Source organism: Eschscholzia californica, unplaced genomic scaffold (assembly GCF_041429995.1).
Source record: "Eschscholzia californica isolate CP2 unplaced genomic scaffold, dmEscCali1.0.p SCAF_1, whole genome shotgun sequence".
Taxonomy (NCBI): domain Eukaryota; kingdom Viridiplantae; phylum Streptophyta; class Magnoliopsida; order Ranunculales; family Papaveraceae; genus Eschscholzia; species Eschscholzia californica.
Window position 1 is genome coordinate 84,376,435 of NW_028238198.1, and position 19,016 is coordinate 84,395,450.

At 36.3% G+C, this 19,016-nt stretch overlaps 5 protein-coding genes across 7 annotated transcripts; 1 reads left to right on the plus strand and 4 right to left on the minus strand.

The window, feature by feature from the left end:
• Positions 1 to 222: 222 nt before the first annotated feature.
• LOC147570270 (protein SRC2-like) lies at positions 223 to 1,066 on the minus strand. The gene has a single exon (XM_086656855.1). The coding sequence runs from the start codon at positions 984 to 986 to the stop codon at positions 351 to 353; it is 636 nt and encodes a 211-aa protein (XP_086512981.1). The 5' UTR covers positions 987 to 1,066; the 3' UTR covers positions 223 to 350.
• A 3,480-nt stretch (positions 1,067 to 4,546) lies between these two features.
• On the plus strand, positions 4,547 to 7,154 carry PFD6 (prefoldin 6). 2 transcript variants are annotated; one of them, XM_086656856.1, is made up of 6 exons: positions 4,547 to 4,649; positions 5,577 to 5,658; positions 5,763 to 5,833; positions 5,922 to 6,046; positions 6,199 to 6,259; positions 6,831 to 7,154. In XM_086656856.1, the coding sequence occupies exons 2-6, from the start codon at positions 5,586 to 5,588 to the stop codon at positions 6,885 to 6,887; spliced, it is 387 nt and encodes a 128-aa protein (XP_086512982.1). In that variant the 5' UTR covers positions 4,547 to 4,649; positions 5,577 to 5,585; the 3' UTR covers positions 6,888 to 7,154. The 2 variants fall into 2 exon arrangements, with proteins under 2 accessions (XP_086512982.1, XP_086512983.1); XM_086656857.1 differs by having other exon boundaries at positions 4,574 to 4,649; positions 5,581 to 5,658.
• A 250-nt stretch (positions 7,155 to 7,404) lies between these two features.
• Positions 7,405 to 8,834, minus strand: LOC147570272 (uncharacterized). Its single transcript, XM_086656854.1, has 4 exons — positions 8,340 to 8,834; positions 8,017 to 8,163; positions 7,822 to 7,899; positions 7,405 to 7,741 (listed from the first exon to the last, which is right to left on the minus strand). The coding sequence occupies exons 1-4, from the start codon at positions 8,721 to 8,723 to the stop codon at positions 7,541 to 7,543; spliced, it is 810 nt and encodes a 269-aa protein (XP_086512980.1). The 5' UTR covers positions 8,724 to 8,834; the 3' UTR covers positions 7,405 to 7,540.
• An 870-nt stretch (positions 8,835 to 9,704) lies between these two features.
• On the minus strand, positions 9,705 to 11,944 carry LOC147570273 (uncharacterized). The gene is made up of 4 exons (XM_086664268.1): positions 11,383 to 11,944; positions 11,044 to 11,184; positions 10,633 to 10,728; positions 9,705 to 10,493 (listed from the first exon to the last, which is right to left on the minus strand). The coding sequence occupies exons 1-4, from the start codon at positions 11,848 to 11,850 to the stop codon at positions 9,705 to 9,707; spliced, it is 1,494 nt and encodes a 497-aa protein (XP_086520394.1). The 5' UTR covers positions 11,851 to 11,944.
• A 641-nt stretch (positions 11,945 to 12,585) lies between these two features.
• LOC147570274 (interactor of constitutive active ROPs 4-like) lies at positions 12,586 to 16,227 on the minus strand. Of its 2 annotated transcripts, none has more exons than XM_086656858.1 (3): positions 15,885 to 16,227; positions 14,649 to 14,703; positions 12,586 to 13,825 (listed from the first exon to the last, which is right to left on the minus strand). In XM_086656858.1, the coding sequence occupies exons 2-3, from the start codon at positions 14,660 to 14,662 to the stop codon at positions 12,769 to 12,771; spliced, it is 1,071 nt and encodes a 356-aa protein (XP_086512984.1). In that variant the 5' UTR covers positions 14,663 to 14,703; positions 15,885 to 16,227; the 3' UTR covers positions 12,586 to 12,768. The 2 variants fall into 2 exon arrangements, with proteins under 2 accessions (XP_086512984.1, XP_086512985.1); XM_086656859.1 differs by having other exon boundaries at positions 14,649 to 14,712; positions 15,885 to 16,199.
• Between the last annotated feature and the right edge of the window lie 2,789 nt (positions 16,228 to 19,016).

The following is a 19,016-nucleotide window of genomic DNA, read 5'->3' on the forward strand; positions in this document are numbered from 1 at the left end:
TTTCGTAAGGTAAAAAAAGATTGGAAAATTGTCTTCAAAATTTTATCAAAAATGCACTAACCTTGATTTATCAAAAATGGTGGTGTCTGTTTTTTTTTCTTTTTGATGCTTTGAATCGTCTGAATCAACTAAACTTCGATTAACCAGAATCATTATTCAAATAAGTCAGACATCGATTGGAATAAAAGACAAACTGTTTGAATATTTCAAACATTGGACGAGTAGAAAAACAAATACTTTCAAAGTTCCAAGCTAGAAACAAAGTTGAGTTTACACTTAAATTACACTCATAATTTTAACACCATACTTCATCGTCCATACACCCCAAACCCAAGATACAAACAAAGAAACTACATTACCTTAGCCGCTTTAACCTCTTTACCCTTCTCCTCCTCCTCCTCCTCCTCCTTGTCGGCAGCCACCACACGGTCCACCGCCTCTGCTACTTTCTCCTCCCCATTTTCATCTTTGTAAGAAAACGACAAAGATTCCCTCCTTACCAAAAACTTCCCAGTAGGAGGGACCCACATATTAAGTAACCCATGGGGCCTACCAGAAGTTGCCCTTCGAATCTGAACCGTCAAACACTCAACAGGATGATTATCAGACGGTTCAGCTGCTTCATCTCCACCTTTCAAAACATCACACAACAAAACCCTAGCACTTCCAATAGGTTTCTCTCTCAAATGGCCGTGAGCATAAATATCGACGTTAACGGCAGCCATAACGTTATCTTCTTCTTCCATCAAACTCCGATGAAACTTCACCTTCACAACTTCGTTCCACGTAGGATTAATTCCTCCTTCCTCATCTACGTGTGTCTTTGCCACGTCTACATCTTTTTCCACGTAGACTACAGCGTAAGCTCTCACTTTTGTCACGTGTTTCACGTTCTTTAGTCCGTTAGCTGATATTATTAACACTTGTATTTCTCTCAGAGGGTTTTCCGGTTTCTTTTTACGCCGGAGTTCTGCTAAACTGCTCATTTTTCTTCCCTGAAAACCAAACTCTTCTACTCTCTTTTGCTAAATGTTGACAACTTGAAACTGGGTGAAGACTAAAAAAGAGTGTTCGAGAATCTTACCTAAGAACAGTGACAAGCACTACAATATTCTTCATGGAAATTACCATATTGTCCATCTCGAATCAAATGAATAAGACAATAGCTATAGTGTTAGGTTGATTATTCTTATTTATTGAGATTTGCCAAAAATAATTGACAAAAGATTTAACATCAACTCCGAAATATAATTTCGAGTCCATTGGACGAAGGTACATTTTCACTCTACTAAATTTTTTATTGTAGTATAGTTCAAACATAAAAAAAAATTATAGTATAATTTTTTCGTGTTAAGTTGTTTGATGATATATATTTTCTTAGTTTTAGTCTAACTTCAAAATTACAAAATTTATCAACTATATTTTGCAACCAGAGAGTTGATAAACAAACAGATCGTCATACTCCCAACGTGGAGTTACAATATTTTCTTATGTATTTGTGAGTGTTATTGTGTTTTCGATGCAGGAGTAGGATAATCGTCATAGTCTTTGTCTTCCTCGTTATTTGAAATATGGATTTTCTCCATCGTCGAAAAGACAAGAAGTGTGGTAGACAAATAGATTCTTCTTCACAAAAAAAAATATGTTAATTCCATATTACTTTTTTTTTTAGAAATCGACTACGATCTATGTGAAAGAGGCCTAAAATCCGACAAATTTTATATTACTTACTATATATATTGCCTAAATTAGATGAGATAAATCTTGATGTAAACTGCTTCCACCGAGACTCGATCTCACGACCTCATGCGTTTAAGATGGGTGTCTGACTGCTGCACAAAAGGGTGGTGGACAACTCCATATTACTTAAAATTGTCTATTTTCTTCCAAAAAGCTTTTTGTACTGCTAACGATTGTTTCAGTCCCCCCAGAAGCAGCTGCCAATTAGATTAACCAATATTTTTTTGGGCTAAGTCCATTTTGGCCCCCTAAAGATGACTAACTGACCAAAATGGACCCCTAAAGATGACCAGCTTCCAATATAGCCTCCTTTTTCATTTTTCCGTCTTTTGCTCCGTTAGACGTCATTGAGCTGGCAATTTGTTGCCAGATTTATCCCAGCCCGTATCTACCTATATCTGTGATGGACTGATGGCGCACGTAGAATCTTTATGGTCCCAAAGTTGTCAAATTAATTCAAATCAATTTCAAGAAGAAGAAGCTCATTTACAAATCCAAGACTAAGAAACAAATCCTCTGATTGATAAAATCCCAAACTTTAATGAAATCAATCTGGATAGAACTACTGATAAAGACGGGGTCCTCTAATCCTAACGGTTTACAACGAGTCATCTCTTTGTCTCTCTAAAACTTCTCCTCTTTAAAACCCAAACCAGAGTCAAAACCCACCATTACTGAAGAAAACCCAAACCAGAAACAGAGGAGGAAAAGAAATCAGAACCTGTTAAAGAAGAAGAATAAGAAAAGTCAAAAACCCTTAAACCCCTTGAAGATGATAAAGAAAAGAAGATTGATTCATCATTACCACCGCCGGAAACTATGGTGGCTAGTGAAGAAGTAACTGAAACAGTGGTGGTTGATGATGATGGTGCTAAAACAATAGAAGCTATTAGAAAAACTATTGTAGCTGTTCAATCAACCCTAGTCAGTGAAACCCAGTCTGAAAATACTCCAGAAACATCAAAACAAGAGGAGGAGGAGGAATCATCATCTGAATCAGTTTCAAAAAAACTAAACCACCACAAGAATAAGTTTTTATGTGGGGGATTCCTCTGCTTTCGGATGAAAGAAGTGATGTGATTATTTTGAAATTTCTAAGAGCTAGAGATTTCAAAGTCAAATAAGCTTTTAATATGATTAAAAACACAATTAATTGGAGGAAGGAATTTGGGATTGATGGATTACTAGAAGAAAATCTTGGAAATGATCTTGAAAAAGTTGTTTTTATGCATGGATTTGACAATGAAGATCACCCAATTTGTTATAATGTTTATGGGGAGTTTCAGAAAAAGGATTTATATTCAAAAATGTTTTCTGATGAAGAGAAAAAAAAGAAGTTTCTTCAATGGCCGATTCAGTTTTGGAGAAGAGTATTAGAAAACCTGATTTCACCCCAAGTGGTATTTCAACCATTGATCAAATCAATGATCTTAAGAACTCTATTGGACCTGGTAAATGGGAACTTCATCAAATCAATGAAAATGGAATTAACCCTTTTTTTTTTCTACAGAAGTCTTAAGTGCCTATAGCAATGAATGCCGAGTATTCACATATTGGGGGTCAAATTAGAAGCTGGTCATCTTCAGGGGGTCATATTGGTCAGTTGGTCATCTTTAGGGGGCTAAAATGGAATTAATCCTTTTTTTTTTTTTTTTTACAAAGTCTTACGTGCCTATAGCAAAAAACCTCCATCCCATTAACACGCTGATAAAAAAAAGGGTTAATTCCGTTTTGGCCCCCGATTTGTGACCAACTGGCCGTTTTAGCCCCCATAAGTGTCCGGCAGTTCGTTTTGGCCCCAAGGGCTAAATTTTTGACGAAATTATCCTCGGGGGCCAAAACAGAATTATTTGTGAAAAAGGTTAAAAACAAAAAAAAACCACATCACACCTTTCTTTATCATCCACCTCATCTTATCACTCCTCCACCACACCACCTCCTCTCCACCTCACCCTTCTTCTCCGGCGGAGTGTTGCCGGCCGGAATAAAAAATTCCGGCCGGCCACTTTAGTAAAAAAAAAAATTTTTCTCTCTCTTCTTCTTCCTTTCTCTCTCTTCTTCCTCCTTTCTCTCTCTCTCTCTCTTCTTCCTCCTTTCTCTCTCTCCTCTTCTCTCTCCCTCCTCTTCTCTCTCCCTCATCTCTTTATCTCTCCCAATTTCTGGCGAAGGTAAACCTTCGCCGGAAATTTCTGGATCTGGGGTTTCAAACCCCAGATCCAGATCTCTTCGTCTGGAATCTCCCAGACGAAGAGAGGGTTCTCTTCGTCTGGGATTCCAGACGAAGAGAAGGTTCTCTTCGTCTGGGATTTCCCAGACGAAGGGGATCTGGATCTGGGGAAATCCCAGATCCAGAATTTTCCGGCGAAGGATTACCTTCGCCGGAATAGAGAGAGATAAAGAGAGGAGAGAGAGAAAGGAGGAAGAAGAGAGAGAAAGGAGGAAGAAGAGAGAGGCAGAAGAGAGAGGAAGAAGAGAGAGAAAGGAAGAAGAAGAGAGAGAATTTTTTTTTTTTTTTTAAAAGTGGCTGGCCGGAATTTTTTATTCCGGCCGGCAACATCCTGCCGGAGAAGAAGGGTGAGGTGGAGAGGAGGTGGTGTGGTGGAGGAGAGAGATTAGATGAGGTGGACAAAACAAAAAGAAAAAATAAAAATTACAGAAATGCCACCGGGGTAGAATTGGGAGGTTGGATAAAATTTGGGGCCAAATAGGAAATTTTTGGGGCCAAAACGAACTGCCGGACACTTATGGGGGCTAAAACGGCCAGTTGGTCACAAATCGGGGGCCAAAACGGAATTAACCCTAAAAAAAAAGCCTCTTCTTCTTCTCGGCACTTCTCTCAGTTGTCTCTCTCATCTCCAAACAACCACCCTATCGCGGCATCGGCGCATCCTACTTACTACCAGAAGAAGGTAAAATAACTTACTTAGCTCATCAACCTTCCAAAACTAAACCCTAAATCTCTCACTCTATTAACTATTCGATTTTGCTTTATTTATGTTCTATTTTATTCATTGTTTGAATCATATTTTGAAATCGTTCAACAGATTTGGTTTTTTACTTTTAGGGTTTTGCTACTTTGATCTTACCCGTTGATTGTTGATTACTTATATCAATGCACGTGAACTGTTTGATAAAATGTGTAGTAGATATCAACCAGGAAACAAGTGAATGCCTTGGTTTTCTTTCATGTACCCGCCAAATCACTTTTGCAAAAATCAAATTTAGGGTTATCAAAATCTAAAACTTGTATGATCATATTTTGGGTCTTTGAGGAATTGGTGTTGTGATCATGTCTTATTTTATTTTATTTTTTACTTTTGTTATTGTTAACTGACAAGGTAGATATACCAAAAGATCAATTTTTAATGAGAATATAGTCACATAGAGTATGCCAAGAAAGTGATGCACAAAATTCGACAATTTCGATAACCAGACACTCAGTCCAATTTTAAGTAGTAACTCTATGGATTACTTGACGTTGATGTAGTATCTTATTCATGATCTTACATGTCTCATGGACTATATCGTTACCCTTGTTGAATGCTGTCAATTTCCAGTGAGTGTTAATTTGTATTGTAATAGTCTGAATTTCGAAATTTTTGTTTATCGTAAGTTAACCAGTTATGATTTTTCTGTTGTTTGAATTTCCATGTTGCTCCAATCCTCCAATTACTTCCTCCATTTCTCAGTTCTATCTTAATAACTAGTAAGAGATTCGTGGTGGTCATACCCTTTTGTGTTTGAACCGTAAATTCTATCATACCCTTTTGTGTTTGAACCATAAATTCTATCACTTTCTACAAAAGCTTCTATTATCTACTTATTTATCTTTACAGAAAGGAGAAATGAGTTCCGCTCTTCGAGAATTACAGCGTGAGCTCGAGACTAAAGCCAACGACCTAAGCAAAATCCAAAAAGGTTGATCTTTTAGACTAAAAACCCATAAATTCTATCACCCCATTACCGTACTAACCTCTATAGTAGATGAAAGAACAAGATTTTGACATCGTTTCTTTCCTTAGATATTGCAAAGAACCATCAAGTCAGAAAGAAGTACACTATCCAACTTGGAGAAAATGAGCTAGTGCTGAAGGTGACATATTTATTTTGTTTATTCAGTTAGCAAGTTCTATATTTCTTACAAGATAATAGTAACTCAGACTTTTATGTTTATGGTATAGGAATTGGATCTGCTGAATGAAGATGCTAATGTTTTCAAGTTGATCGGTCCTGTCCTAGTTAAACAGGACTTAGCAGAGGCTAATGCTAATGTGCGCAAGAGAATCGAATACATTTCCGCTGAACTGTATGTTTCTTCTATTGATTTATAATTGTGGCTCATTTTTCGTACGTTCTGATTCAATTTTCATTCAGATCCGAATATTGTTAACTTTCGTTCTGATTTCTTTTTTTCTTTCCTGATTTCCTTTTCTTTGTCTTTTTAATATCTTGTGTTAGGAAACGCCTTGATGGTACTCTTCAAGACTTCGAAGAAAAGCAAAACAGCAAGAAGGAATCGGTTCGTATATCTTTACATCAATTTGGTTTTATTTTCATTATTCATGATTCTCTCTTCTAGCCATTACTTAAATGCATCGAGAAAAAGTCATTCTGAGCTGCAACCTGATAAACTAGTCAATTTTCTATTAAATACTTAATAGTATCTTGTGTTAGAAGGGAAAAAGTTAAGCACATCGCTTTTCAAGCTTGTCCTAGTAGTGCAAACATTATTCGTAACTTGGGTAGGCTTACTTTTATTGCCAAAAATTAACGGGTTGATCTTTTAACCATATGCAACAGAAAACCCACTTATACTGTGTCATTTGGTCGACCTCTTTGAAACCCAAGGTTGCATTTTCACTACCTCCTTGTGACCTTATCTTTTTGGTATCTTGTATTTTATCATAGGGTATCTTTCTTGAATGTTATCCCTCCAAGTAATCTCAACATACATGTCTCCCTTTTGTTAGCTGATTCACATTTTCCGCCCCCTCTCCAATTTTGGCACTTCAAATTAAATTTTTTATCTCTTGTTGTTTTCATTTGAAGACGCACTTGACGATTACTTGCTAATTTTGGTTAAAATGCAGATACTAAAGTTGCAACAAAGAATGCAAGCCCTCCAGGCAGGAAAAGGAAAAGCGTAGATTCATGGATAGAGTTTTGAATGTTTCATCTTTTGTTTCTCATTATCATTTCTCGCCTATAAATACTTAGGTTTAAAACTGGCTGGAATGAACACCATCTTGTGAAACTACTTCTGACCATCTGCTGTCTGTGGTATGTCTTATGTACTTATATTGATTTTAGCCATCTCAGTTTGCCACTTTCCTGTTGCCCTACTTACCAGCAAATGCTGCAAACAGTTTGTTTTGAAGTGCAATTAACTATCTGGTGGTGTTTGTTTTTTATCATTCTCTCAGCCTCACTTGTGTGACTTGCTTGAATACGAGTAGCCTGATTTAAATGGACCCAAAATTAGCACAAATCAGCTACTCAAGGACGAGTAAAAGACACCATGATTCAGACATAATCAAATATACTAAAAGTCTGAAACATGATTGGAGTCAAATTAAACCTCGAGTCAGATAATCTGAACTTCCCCAGAGGTAACTTTTGCAAAGATCTAATTAGATAATCTGAACTAGAGAAAAAAAAGAAGAGTTTCTTGTTTTTAAAAAATATTACTTATTCTTCATAAAATTGATATAAACATTTTGACATATATTTATTGTATCTTGTTGTGGATAATATAGTTTATATTTTTGTGATATGAAAGTGTGGCTTAATTATTCTTGTTCTAGTCCAGAACTTGATGAGCCTTCTTCTTCTTAGAGAGGGAGTTTATGACTTGTTCTAAAAACTTTTCGAAATGATTAGCAACTTCATTAATAGGTTCTTCTCCGCAGTATAACGACTTAAATTCTTTTCGAGTTTCTTGAAACTTGTCCCAATACATCTTTGCAATTTCGTATCTTCCTTCCAATATGCTAATTATAGCCTGCAAAATTGAAAATATTAATTTAAGTTTATGTATTATTTATTTTCATAATCATTTTAATTGATCCAATGGAAGTTCACCTTATATAGAGGACGCCTTGCATCTGAAATCTCTTTGTCTTCTAGACATTCACAGCTCCATGCCTCTTTAAGATTTCCCTAATTAGGGTTTAAAAAAGAAAATGCAAATGGGTGTTAATCCTTTTGATTAAGATGTGTTTAATTCACTTAATTCAATTGATTAAGAGGTTATAACAAAATTAAGTTGAGATAGACCTCATAAATGAACATCTCAACAAGTAACATTTGAAATTCATAAGCTTCGTGATGTTTTCCTTGCTCCTTAGCTTCGTTCCTTGCCTGATTTAGCATCTTAATCGCTTCGGCTTCCTTTGAGCTCATTTCCAATTTTCCGATAGTTCTCTTTAAGATAAATACGTAAACAGAGCACAAATTAAAAGATAATGAAAAAATCTTCGTAATATAAGTTTTAAGTGAAAATTTTATTGTTTGATATAATTTGAAATGACTATTGTACAATGACCAAAATTAGCCAGACTTAGACGATTAAGATTATGATAAAAATGACAGAAACAAACCTGTAATTCTTTGAAATCGTATGTTTTCTTCTTAAGAAGGTTTTTGAGTTGAGTCTCAGCTTCACTTAAAGTAGCCATATCATTTGCTAAAGCAATATGCGAATCGAGTAATCTTTGCATGGCTAGCTTCCCTCCATGAAGAAGACCGATTGATGCCGATTTTGTTAGTGTTCTTGGATATTTACGATTTTGTTTTCTATCTCTCCAAATCTGTAAAGCCAATAAACAAACACAACCTGCGGAAACGAAGATTGAAATTGCTTCTGGTACTAAAGAACACTTGCCATTGAAACTAAACCAGCTCAACCAAATCGATGACATGATCGACGAACATTGGGTCATTGATCGATTTTTCTTTTCGTTTTCTTCAATACCCATTGACATACAGAGAAGTTAAATTTATGGGTAGGGTTTTATGGATAGAGAGATTGGTTTTGATTTCATTCTGTGTTAACAAGGCAAGTATATTTTGTCATAGCTTTAGTAGTTCAAGGCAAGTATATTATCTGCTTGTCATCATAGTGACATAAAGGGGTTGTCAAAATCACATATTGGTAAATGTAACTAGTTGATTAGATCTAAAATCCGTCACAAAAAGTTTTCTATGAACCGTCACATAGTCGTTTAGAAAGCATCACAAAAAGTGGATTGAAAAGCGTCAGAATTAGTGAACTAAAAACTGTCGCTAAAAATGGAAGTAACAAGAAGTGGATCGAAACGTCACAAAAAGTAAAAAAGTGAGTAAAAAAGCGTATGGGTGAAAGACGTCACAAAATTATCACCTTTTGTATTTTGACCAATTGAAAAATTCCTTTACAGAACTTTCTTAACAACTAGATACTTAAATAGAAGATTAAAAAAAAAACAATTCAAAGATCTCCATTTGGCCAGTTAAAAAGAGAATCTCAATTGACACGTCGCACATGAAACTACACATCTTAGACAGTAATTTGTGCAGTTCGACCGAGCAGATAGAGGGAGAAGAGGTCAATGCAATTGGGACTGGACTGCTTCGTTAGAGGGTTGGAGGTGGAATGAACCCGAAAATTACAGAACTAAAGAGTACTCGTTTATAGTGTGTGTCCCAGCTCTTATTAATTATGAAAATTAGGAATCACAAGTTTAGAGAAGTCACGAAAAACCCGATATCTAATGTGGCATCGCCTGGTCGGTGGAGGAGGGCTCAGCTCTGTTCGTAGTGTATTTGAAATTTTTGGGAATTCATTTTATGCATTATTTGGTTGTATATATATATACTTGGATAAACAAAAAGGATTGATATGGTTTATCTCATGTTGGTAAAATTAGAAATGTATTTATAGTATGAACTTTTATACATAATTGTATTTTTTTACTAACAAATTGCTAATTAATCGGAAAAATTAAACCCATGTCTTCTTCATCTTGTTCGGACGTGTCATCTTCTGCTTGTTCAGACATGTCATCTTCTTCTTGTTCGGACATGTCATCTTCTGCTTGTTCAGACATGACATCTTCTTCTTGTTCGGACATGTCATCTTCTTCTTGTTCGGACATGTCATCTTCTGCTTGTTCAGACATGTCATCTTCTGCTTGTTCAGACATGTCATCTTCTTCTTGTTCGGACATGTCATCTTCTGCTTGTTCAGACATGTCATCTTCTTCTTGTTCGGACATGTCATCTTCTGCTTGTTCAGACATGTCATCTTCTTCTTGTTCGGACATGTCATCTTCTTCTTGTTCGGACGTGTCATCTTCTGCTTGTTCAGACATGTCATCTTCTTCTTGTTCGGACATGTCATCTTCTGCTTGTTCAGACATGTCATCTTCTTCTTGTTCGGACATGTCATCTTCTGCTTGTTCAGACATGTCATCTTCTTCTTGTTCGGACATGTCATCTTCTGCTTGTTCAGACATGTCATCTTCTTCTTGTTCGGACATGTCATCTTCTGCTTGTTCAGACATGTCATCTTCTTCTTGTTCGGACATGTCATCTTCTGCTTGTTCAGACATGACATCTTGTTCGGACATGTCATCTTCTTCTTGTTCCTCCTGCTCGAACGTGGTATATTTTGTTAAAAACATATCTTCTGCCTGATGATCAATTTTTCTCACCAATGCTTTAAACCATTGTTTCGCCTTAACGTAATCACATGTCATTAAGTACACAAAAATCTGCAAATTCATTCAACAAGTCCATAAATGTCATAGAAAATGAAGAATTAGATGTCTAGTAATTTTTCTTCATCTTCATCAAGAGAGTGATTAGGAATACAAAATGGGGCCTATGAACAAAAGTATCATTACTACTCACCTTATAAACGAATATACGTCGATCTATTGTTATGACTTTCCCAGGTTTGTTGTATGAGCTTAGACATTTGCAAGATAAAGCCTCTTTGTACTTTTCCTGCAAATATGTTAAAATTGGTAAAATTTAAATCGTCCCACGTAACTCCTAGAAATCGCAGTACTTTACGTTACTGTCTGATTCAGTCACTAATAGGATCTGTAGAGGTTGATTTTGTGTATTGGTTATTTGGTTAACGATTCTATAGATAAGGAAATCGTAAATCTACCCACGCCTGGATTTGTGATTTTCCTCTTGGGAGAAATCCTATTCCGCTAGAAATGCAATTCCGGTCTAGCGAGTTAAACATGGATTAGAGACTTCTTGGTCTTGCTTAGCACATAAGTTTGGTCTTGTTAGGTCGTCAAATGATACCTGTTGTATAAGCATTGGCACTAGCAACATTTCAATATAATTTGCTTTCTCCATATCTTCCTTGTTCTCCTTGTACAATGTTTTCAACTCCCTAATTGCTTTGTTTAGCCCTTCTTCATTTGCTATTTCCATTACTTCTTCCTATTATCAAGAGTTCAAAATTTTGATTAAATACAGAGTAGTACTTACAAAAAACAGAATCTTCAAATGCTTTTAAGGAGTATTTGTTATAGTATAGTTTAGAATTTGACTCAGAAGCTGATCGGACATATTCGTAACAATATGCATATGTCACTTGTCTTATCAAAATATTAAATATCAAGTAGGAAGGAGTAAGACCTTTATCTTTTTCAAGCTAGAATTTGAACTATGCTTTCTTTTTCTAGGGCGTTTGTTAAGATTACTCCCATCCATATGCTCCATTGATGCAACCACGAAGATCATAAGCATAGTACAAGCTAAGTAAACCACAGGAGCTAAAGCCATAAATCTCAATGACTTCCCATTATCATCTTCATCACTATCATCTTTTTCTTCTTGGGGACGAGCCCTTCCACTAAACGAAAATGTACTTGGAAAAAATATATTTCTAGATCGAAAAACACCATTTTCGAACAACGATAGACTTGGCGATACATTACGGAAGCAATAACCGAGATATGAATTGGGTAATGTGAGAGAAGATGAATATGAATAGCTCAAATTGTTTATTCTATTCTTGTTAGGACTAGAAAGAATAGAAGATGATTTTGTAGTGGGAAGAGATATTGATGATGAAAGAGAAGCTATACTAAATGCAGCTACCATGGCTTGATATATATGTGTGTAGCCTTCTAAGAGACTACTTTCTCTTTGAATGTTGGGTTTGATATTAGCTATATATGAAATGTGAGAGGAGAGAGAAAATTATTAAAAAATGGTAATGGGTATCCTAAGGAGAGGAAGAAAGGTATTTTTGGATGAATTAATAACTATTTTTTTTACTTATAGCAAATATGGAAGAAGAAAAGAATCATGAAATTTAGCAAAAGAAGCAAGATCATATAAAGGAGGTACAATATGTATGAGCTCTTTATATGATAAAAGGGAGTTCAAGTTGAGAAAAATGTGAATGAGGCCCACTTGGTTGGGCAGTATATGTGTGTCACTCCTCTAGGGACACGAGAGTCCGAATCTTACTGAATCAAAATGAAACGGAAAAAAAATGTGATTCTGGGGTTGATTCATGCAATTTTTTCTGCAGGTTTTCACCTATAAGTTTGCAAATCTTATTAGACTTGTCATCGACTAGTTGAAAAGACATTTGTCATTGTCTCGAATAGTAAAGTTTCTAGAATTCAGTTTGAATAACTGCAGAAATATTCAACTAGACATTAGAGAGAGTGGTTTTAGAAGTTTTGATCCCCTGAGGTCTCAGTCAATATCAAGTAGTTTCTATTGGGATGTTCCAACCACTCGGACCGGCTCAAATAAATGGTTGATGCATCAAATTATCCGAAATTTTCACTGCAAAAGAAAAACAAGCTATCGAAGTTGTTTTGATGATTCGACAAAGTAACAAGAAATATACTGATAAGCTAAATTCTTACAGACAAAAGTATCGTTCATCGAATCAGAACAATACAATAAAAACTAGATATACTACTGCGAATTGTTTTCGGAACCTCAAATAGAAGTAATAGAGATAGGAAACAACTAATGCAGTCACTGAGCTACTCAAGTTGCTCATTTGTGACCCTTTTTCTTCCACAAGTCGCCGAACATCCGAATTCCAGAACCTTTCTTCTTTCCACTGTCAAATCCATCCTCAAAATCATCATTCGTTAATGGTGAATGATGAAAACCAGAATACCCACCCTCAAAGAGTTGCTTATCCATTGACCCACATCTCTCAGCAACTCTCCCATTCATATCTACTCCGGATAGTACAGCTGCTGCTGCATCAGCAGCTTTCCTCCATTGTTCAGTTTGCACTGTGAGTTTCTTCATTTCAGTCTCCAAACCTGCCTTTTCTCCTTTGATGGCTTCGAACTTCTGGGTTAATAGGGCAACATTTGCCTTGCTTTCTTCTAGTTCTTCTCCTACTTTTTTCAGTTTCAAAGTTGTTTCTTCTTCCCTAGTTTGAGCTGATGCTAATGCTATTGCCGCTTCTGTTATTTGCATATTCTGGCTCTCGTTTTTTATCTGTAAAATATTCACTTCCTCTTCCTTCTCTTTTAACTTGATTTTCAGCAAAGTGATTTCCTCATTCAATAAAGAGATATCACTTGATGGTGGTTCAATGAATTTCTCTACATGTTTGATCTCGTTCTCCTTTAGTTCGACCAATTCAGTCGATTCAATCTTCGGCTCAATGGGCTTGACTTCTACGGGAACTTCAAATACATCAGTTTCCTTTGAGTTTTCCTCGAGAGATTCATCTGTTTTCTTGCTGCTGTTATTTTCTTGTGGGGGTTGTTCATTGTCTGGGGCAATCACTGGGTTCTTGTGTTTGTTTTCCAATTCTTGAGCTTTATTTTTTGCAGTTCCAGCAGAAGATAACTGATCCTTCAGTTTCTTGAGTTCTTGTTGGGCCTGACCTAGTTGAGACTCCAAATCAGCAACCCGGGTTCCAAGCTTCTTTGGATTCAGTGGATCCGACTGAGAACCACGTGGAGATCGACGATCGCCTAGTTTGGGACTACGGTCAACTCTTGCGCGCTGGTGTAATGGGTCAGAATCTGAACTTGTTGATGTCCTTAGTCGTGGTGATGGCCTTTGAGGCATTTCTGAAACTCTGTTCCTGCATATATAAGAAATCCGACAAAACCGACTTATCAATAATCATTTATAAGTCCTGAAAAATGAGAGCACTAGTTAAGTTTTGGCATCAAATGTACAATAGCATAACTTTGGCCAGACTACACGAGTCAAAGAATGAACAATCGGTTAATCATATTTCCATCTGAACTCTTAAAGACCCAAATTAACTTGTTCTCAGAAACATGAAAGAACAACTGATTACCAAGCAATATGTATCAACAACATCATGGGCATAGGTCAGTATAGAGAAAGTCCCTCACATAATTAGTGTACAATAACAATGTTTGAGATATCTAAAACAACTTTTTTAACAGAAAATCAAAATCAGCCACCATGTAGAGGTATAAATAAAACAATCACATTTTAAATGCGTTATTTGAGAGCCGGAACCAAACCTAGAGTGTGGTAGGAACTAGGAAGCATCGCTTTCTATTCCCTATAATCAAGGTGACATGGTTGAAGCCTATCGAGGAACCATTTTTCGAATAATATTACAAATACTATAAAACTTGTAGCTCGAGGTGGGGCAAGCCTCGAATTCTATTACCAATAAAAAGTTAAAAAACCATGCCATCTTAAAATACAATAAAATACTCCTGTAACAAGTACTGACTTATCTCATACAGTAAATAAAAGAAATCTGGATTTGGGTCAATAATAAGTTAATAACAACAATCCAACCAAACCACAAAACTTACAGGCAATTTACACTTTACTGAGAATATTAAAAAACAGGTTCAGCCTGAGCCTGCTCACAAGATTCTAAAAAAACAAAAGTTTTTTGTGTGTATAGTAAGTAGTACCTTGTTCTCTGCATTGTTCTTCACAAAGTCTTTTAGCTCTTGGAGTCTCCTTACTCTGCGAAAACTTCAAAAATAATTTAAATTACTAGTATAAGATATAAATGTGCTCAACTCAATGTAATTATTCAAGATACGAGACATGTTTGGTTACGGTTTTTTTCCCATAACAAGTCGATATAGCTCACAGATTGAGTAAGGCATCCCCAAAACATAGAATTTGTAGTTCTCTTTTCCCCTTTTGTTTTAATCTGAGTAAGTCTAAAATTTAAAATGTGTTTGCTCAGATGGAGACCCAGAATCCACTAAAATTTACTTACCATTTAGACCTCGAGTCAGATATGAGGTCTAAGTTAGAGAAAAACAAACAGTCTGAAAGTAGATAAACTACTACTAGTAATACTAAAATGAAGGTCACATGGGGGGTGGTGGTGGGGGCATATGATTCTAGATACAAGAGTTGTTTTTTTTTTTTTGTTAAAGGAGATACAAGAGTTGTTGTTTTTTTTTAATAAAGAAGAGTTGTTGATGATTCAAACAATAATTAATTAAGTGTTTCTTTCTAGTTAAATTAGATAGACCCAATAAATGTATGTATGTATACACTATACAGTATACTACTCAGTATGAATGAATGAATGAATGAATGAATCATATGGACCGTCAGTCAGTGGCATTTTCCGTAATTTTTTGGAATCTGTTTTTCAGGGTCATGGGTGAAAAAGAAGACATTCTCTTGGAGTAATGGCGAAGAGGATCAAAGGACAAAAAATCAAACCTAAGAAGGTCGGGTCTATTATTTAGGGCAAAGTTTTTTCACAAAAATATTGAATCTGAAAATAGAATACTACTAGTATTTTGATTCAAGTAGTAGAAGATAGATTTGAGTAACAAAACATTTGTGCTTAATCTAAACAATATAATGTGAGGTAAGTGAGAAAAGAGACATTATGTTTGTGCATCATCAGAATTAATCAATCTAGAGAGAGAGAGAGAGAGAGAGAAAGATCCTTGAAGTTAGATTTAGGGAAAATACAAAAAACAATAAAACTGCTAAAGTAACTTTGTAAGATCTTAATTAAATCGAACTAGATGAAGCAAGGTTAGAATGAGCAGCTAATCAGATCTAAAACCAGATGAACTTTCATTCTCTTTTATATACTAAAACAAAGAAAGAGATTGAAAGAAGATCAGATGATCTGTGAAGAAATGTACAAGAGAGAGAGGATTTAAATTTACCTGAGGAGGAAAGGAAGGAGGATGAATCGGTAAAGCGAAATCACTTTCTTCTTCTTCTTGTTGTTGTTGTTCTGATTTGTTCTGTTGTGTTGTTGGGTGAATAGAGAGAAAAAGGTGAAAGAAGGAATCGGTAGACGCACGAGGATGATGAAGTTGAAATTATACTATTCTCAAATGAAAATCAGAAGACTAAAAAACACCAGGTGGTTTTTGAACAAGAATGAAAGAGAGAGGGGTTTAGAGTTTGAATTAAAGTTGAATTTTTGTTTGTTTTTAAAAAAAGTTAGTAGAAGAATCGGGTCGGGAGGAAACAAAGCTGACAAGACAAAGATATTACTCCTATAAAAGCTGCCCCCTTCTTTTTCTCTCTTTGCCTTTTGGGATTTTTGTTATTCATAAACTAATTTTTGTTATTTTCACATCCATTTTTAGTTTCACCTTTTTTCAAATTTGAACAAAGTTTAATAGCATGGGGCCATAGTCTACAGGCCCATGGATACTCCAAAGTCGGCCACAATCTATTTTTGGGTGCCTTATAGGCCCTCCCATTTTTTTTTTTTTTTTGCTCGCCTTATTTTATTTTTTGTTTGCAACCAAACGAAACCATATTTCATTCATAAGTGATAGTGTGATACAATCACAAAGTTACATGGATGATAATTGTTATTTCTGTGAAAATTACATGAGAGTTACATAAGATAAGTTCATAGAACTTTCGAATGGTCATGAAGAAAAAGAAATTGACCAGACACAGACTCAAAAAAATCCTAAAGGTCGACAAAAGAGATCCTAAAGATCGAGAATAAAAAGACCCTAAAGGTCGACAACATAGATAATATCATACAAATAAATTGAAAATTACAAGTAGTAAGATGATGATACAAGTATCAATACCAATCCGATGAAGAGATTACTTGGTCAATTCACTTCGTTTAACCCAAATCTTCGGTGATGTTCATGTCCGAACCATAACCGAAGTCCATCTTCTCCTCTCCACGAATCACAACCATGAAAAGATCGACTACGAAACCTTCAAAACCGTCTCTAAATCCGTCTTTAGGATGAAAAAGTCTCATCAACCCCGTCTTTGGATCTTCATCAAAACCGTCTTTGTGTTGTGACGAAACCACCCAACAATGGAATTGTTGTTAATGAAGTCTTCATCTCCCTCGTTTCTTCCTCTTGAACTACTACATAATATTCTTATTATAGATCTAAAAGTAAAAACAAACTAAAAAAAAGGAAAATCCGGAGGAGGGATCCCTCCTCCGGTAAACAAACAAGACCTTCAAACTGCCTAAATTACTAACTCGCCACCACTTACGGTAGAAATATTGAAGTTAAAATCTTATCTCCGCCCGGCTCTTTCTCTCTTTAGAAACGGTTAGGTTTTCCTTTTTGCTCGTCTTATTCTTCTCTTGGAATCTCCACGAGCTCCCACTGAGCAGTCCGAGGCCCATTGATTGGGGCAGTCCGATGGTCATTTGGACTTGCCTGAGTCCGTGATGTTCAAACATAGAATTGATTACGCTCATTCAGAGTGTTCTCGGACTGCTCCAATCTGTGGGGATGCTAAGAGTGGAGGAAACCCACAAATAAAATTCTACCATGGGAGTTTGTTTACATCACTTATATATAGTGGTGCTCAAAAGAGCCGGCCCGGCCCGGGACCGGTCCGTACGGAAAACAGCCCACGTCAACCTAGGTTTTGTCCCGGGCCCGAGTTGGGCCTCTATTCCAGGTCCGACCCGATAAAAGCCCGGATTGAGCCCGGCCCGAGTCAAGTTCTGGTCCCGGGTTGGCCTATGGGTATAGCCAACCCGGGACTGGCCCGGCCCGGGACTATTCCAACTCGGGTTTCTTGGACCCGGCCGGCTACCCGGTCTGGCCTGTTTTATTTCGGGCCGGTCTGGCCTTTTGAACACCACTACTTATATAAAATTCTATCTTGTTATGTAGATTCACTGTTTCCCTTTGCTACATGTAATGTCATAGGCAGCAAGTGTCCTTTCATACTTATGGGCTCTCTAAGTTTGTTATAGGCACGAAAGAGAGTTCCAAGAGAGCCCCAGTTCTGCTAGATACACACCATCGCCCTCAAACTCGGCGCTGGAAGGTGCTTATAGAATCTTCTTGTGTGAGGAAGGTATGTCCAAGCCCATTATGTACCAAAGAAGGAGGAGAAACCAGAGGAAATTAAGCCCAACTTTTTGCTAAACGACTCAGTCTAACTGAGCTATAAGAAGTGCTTATAGAATCTTCTTCTGTAAGGAAGCTGAAACGGAGCCCATTTCACGGGTTGCAAAAATTAAAGGGGATGTTCCATAGGCGCCACATCAAAGCCATTAAAAATCGAAAATTTTTCATACACACTTACATTTCCACCTTTCACACTCGCATCTTCTTTCACCTGAACAGAAACACAAGAAGATACTACGTACCGTGTTAGATTAATGATGGACTCGTGCGTACGCCCTTTCGCGTACGGGAAGGGGTGATGATGATGATATCATAATCCATGCAGAAATTATATCTGGATATTATTCTACCTGGATTTGATCACCATAGTTAAAAAGTGGTGTATAATTTATAAGTTATGGTACTTTATTAGTGAGCATCATGTTATAAAGTGGTGTATAATTTATAAGTTATGGTAATTTATAAATTATATATGCTATACTACGAGTTTTCTTGGGAACAAACTTTTATTAAAATGAAGGAAATAGTCTTATAAAATGTATTTTCCGTTGACAAGAGACCACATGATGGTTCCTACTTTTTTTTGTTGAAAGATGATTGTTCCTACTTAAAAAAACATATTTTATGTGGTCCAATGATATACTACTTTTTGGGGATTGCGCGTATGGTACATAATGAGTGTCATATAATATGAGAGTAGTCATAAAACATATAAATTTGGTGAATGGACAAAATTGAAGACAACTTTACCGACCCACAATAAACAAACCTTTTTGCAAGTAGTGAGATTGGGAGTGCTCCTTACTATCTAGTTGTGTTGTTTTTTCTTGTTGTCACTTTGAGTTAGACATAGACTTCCCCTCCTCCTTGTCCAATTAAGTGGAGAATTGGAGAGTGTGTAAGTGTTGGCACTAGTCCTCACTCTCTCTCTCT

Coding starts and splice junctions, on each gene's coding strand:
- LOC147570270 (XM_086656855.1), bottom strand. CDS start 986: ATGAGCAGTTTAGCAGAACTCCGGCGTAAAAAGAAACCGGAAAACCCT.
- PFD6 (XM_086656856.1), top strand. CDS start 5,586: ATGAGTTCCGCTCTTCGAGAATTACAGCGTGAGCTCGAGACTAAAGCC. Junction 5,659..5,762: donor CCTAAGCAAAATCCAAAAAG/GTTGATCTTTTA, acceptor TTCTTTCCTTAG/ATATTGCAAAGAACCATCAA. Junction 6,047..6,198: donor GAATACATTTCCGCTGAACT/GTATGTTTCTTC, acceptor ATCTTGTGTTAG/GAAACGCCTTGATGGTACTC.
- LOC147570272 (XM_086656854.1), bottom strand. CDS start 8,723: ATGTCAATGGGTATTGAAGAAAACGAAAAGAAAAATCGATCAATGACC. Junction 8,164..8,339: donor ACGATTTCAAAGAATTACAG/GTTTGTTTCTGT, acceptor TTTATCTTAAAG/AGAACTATCGGAAAATTGGA. Junction 7,742..7,821: donor CAAGGCGTCCTCTATATAAG/GTGAACTTCCAT, acceptor TCAATTTTGCAG/GCTATAATTAGCATATTGGA.
- LOC147570273 (XM_086664268.1), bottom strand. CDS start 11,850: ATGGTAGCTGCATTTAGTATAGCTTCTCTTTCATCATCAATATCTCTT. Junction 10,729..11,043: donor TGCCAATGCTTATACAACAG/GTATCATTTGAC, acceptor ACATATTTGCAG/GAAAAGTACAAAGAGGCTTT. Junction 10,494..10,632: donor GACGTATATTCGTTTATAAG/GTGAGTAGTAAT, acceptor ATGAATTTGCAG/ATTTTTGTGTACTTAATGAC.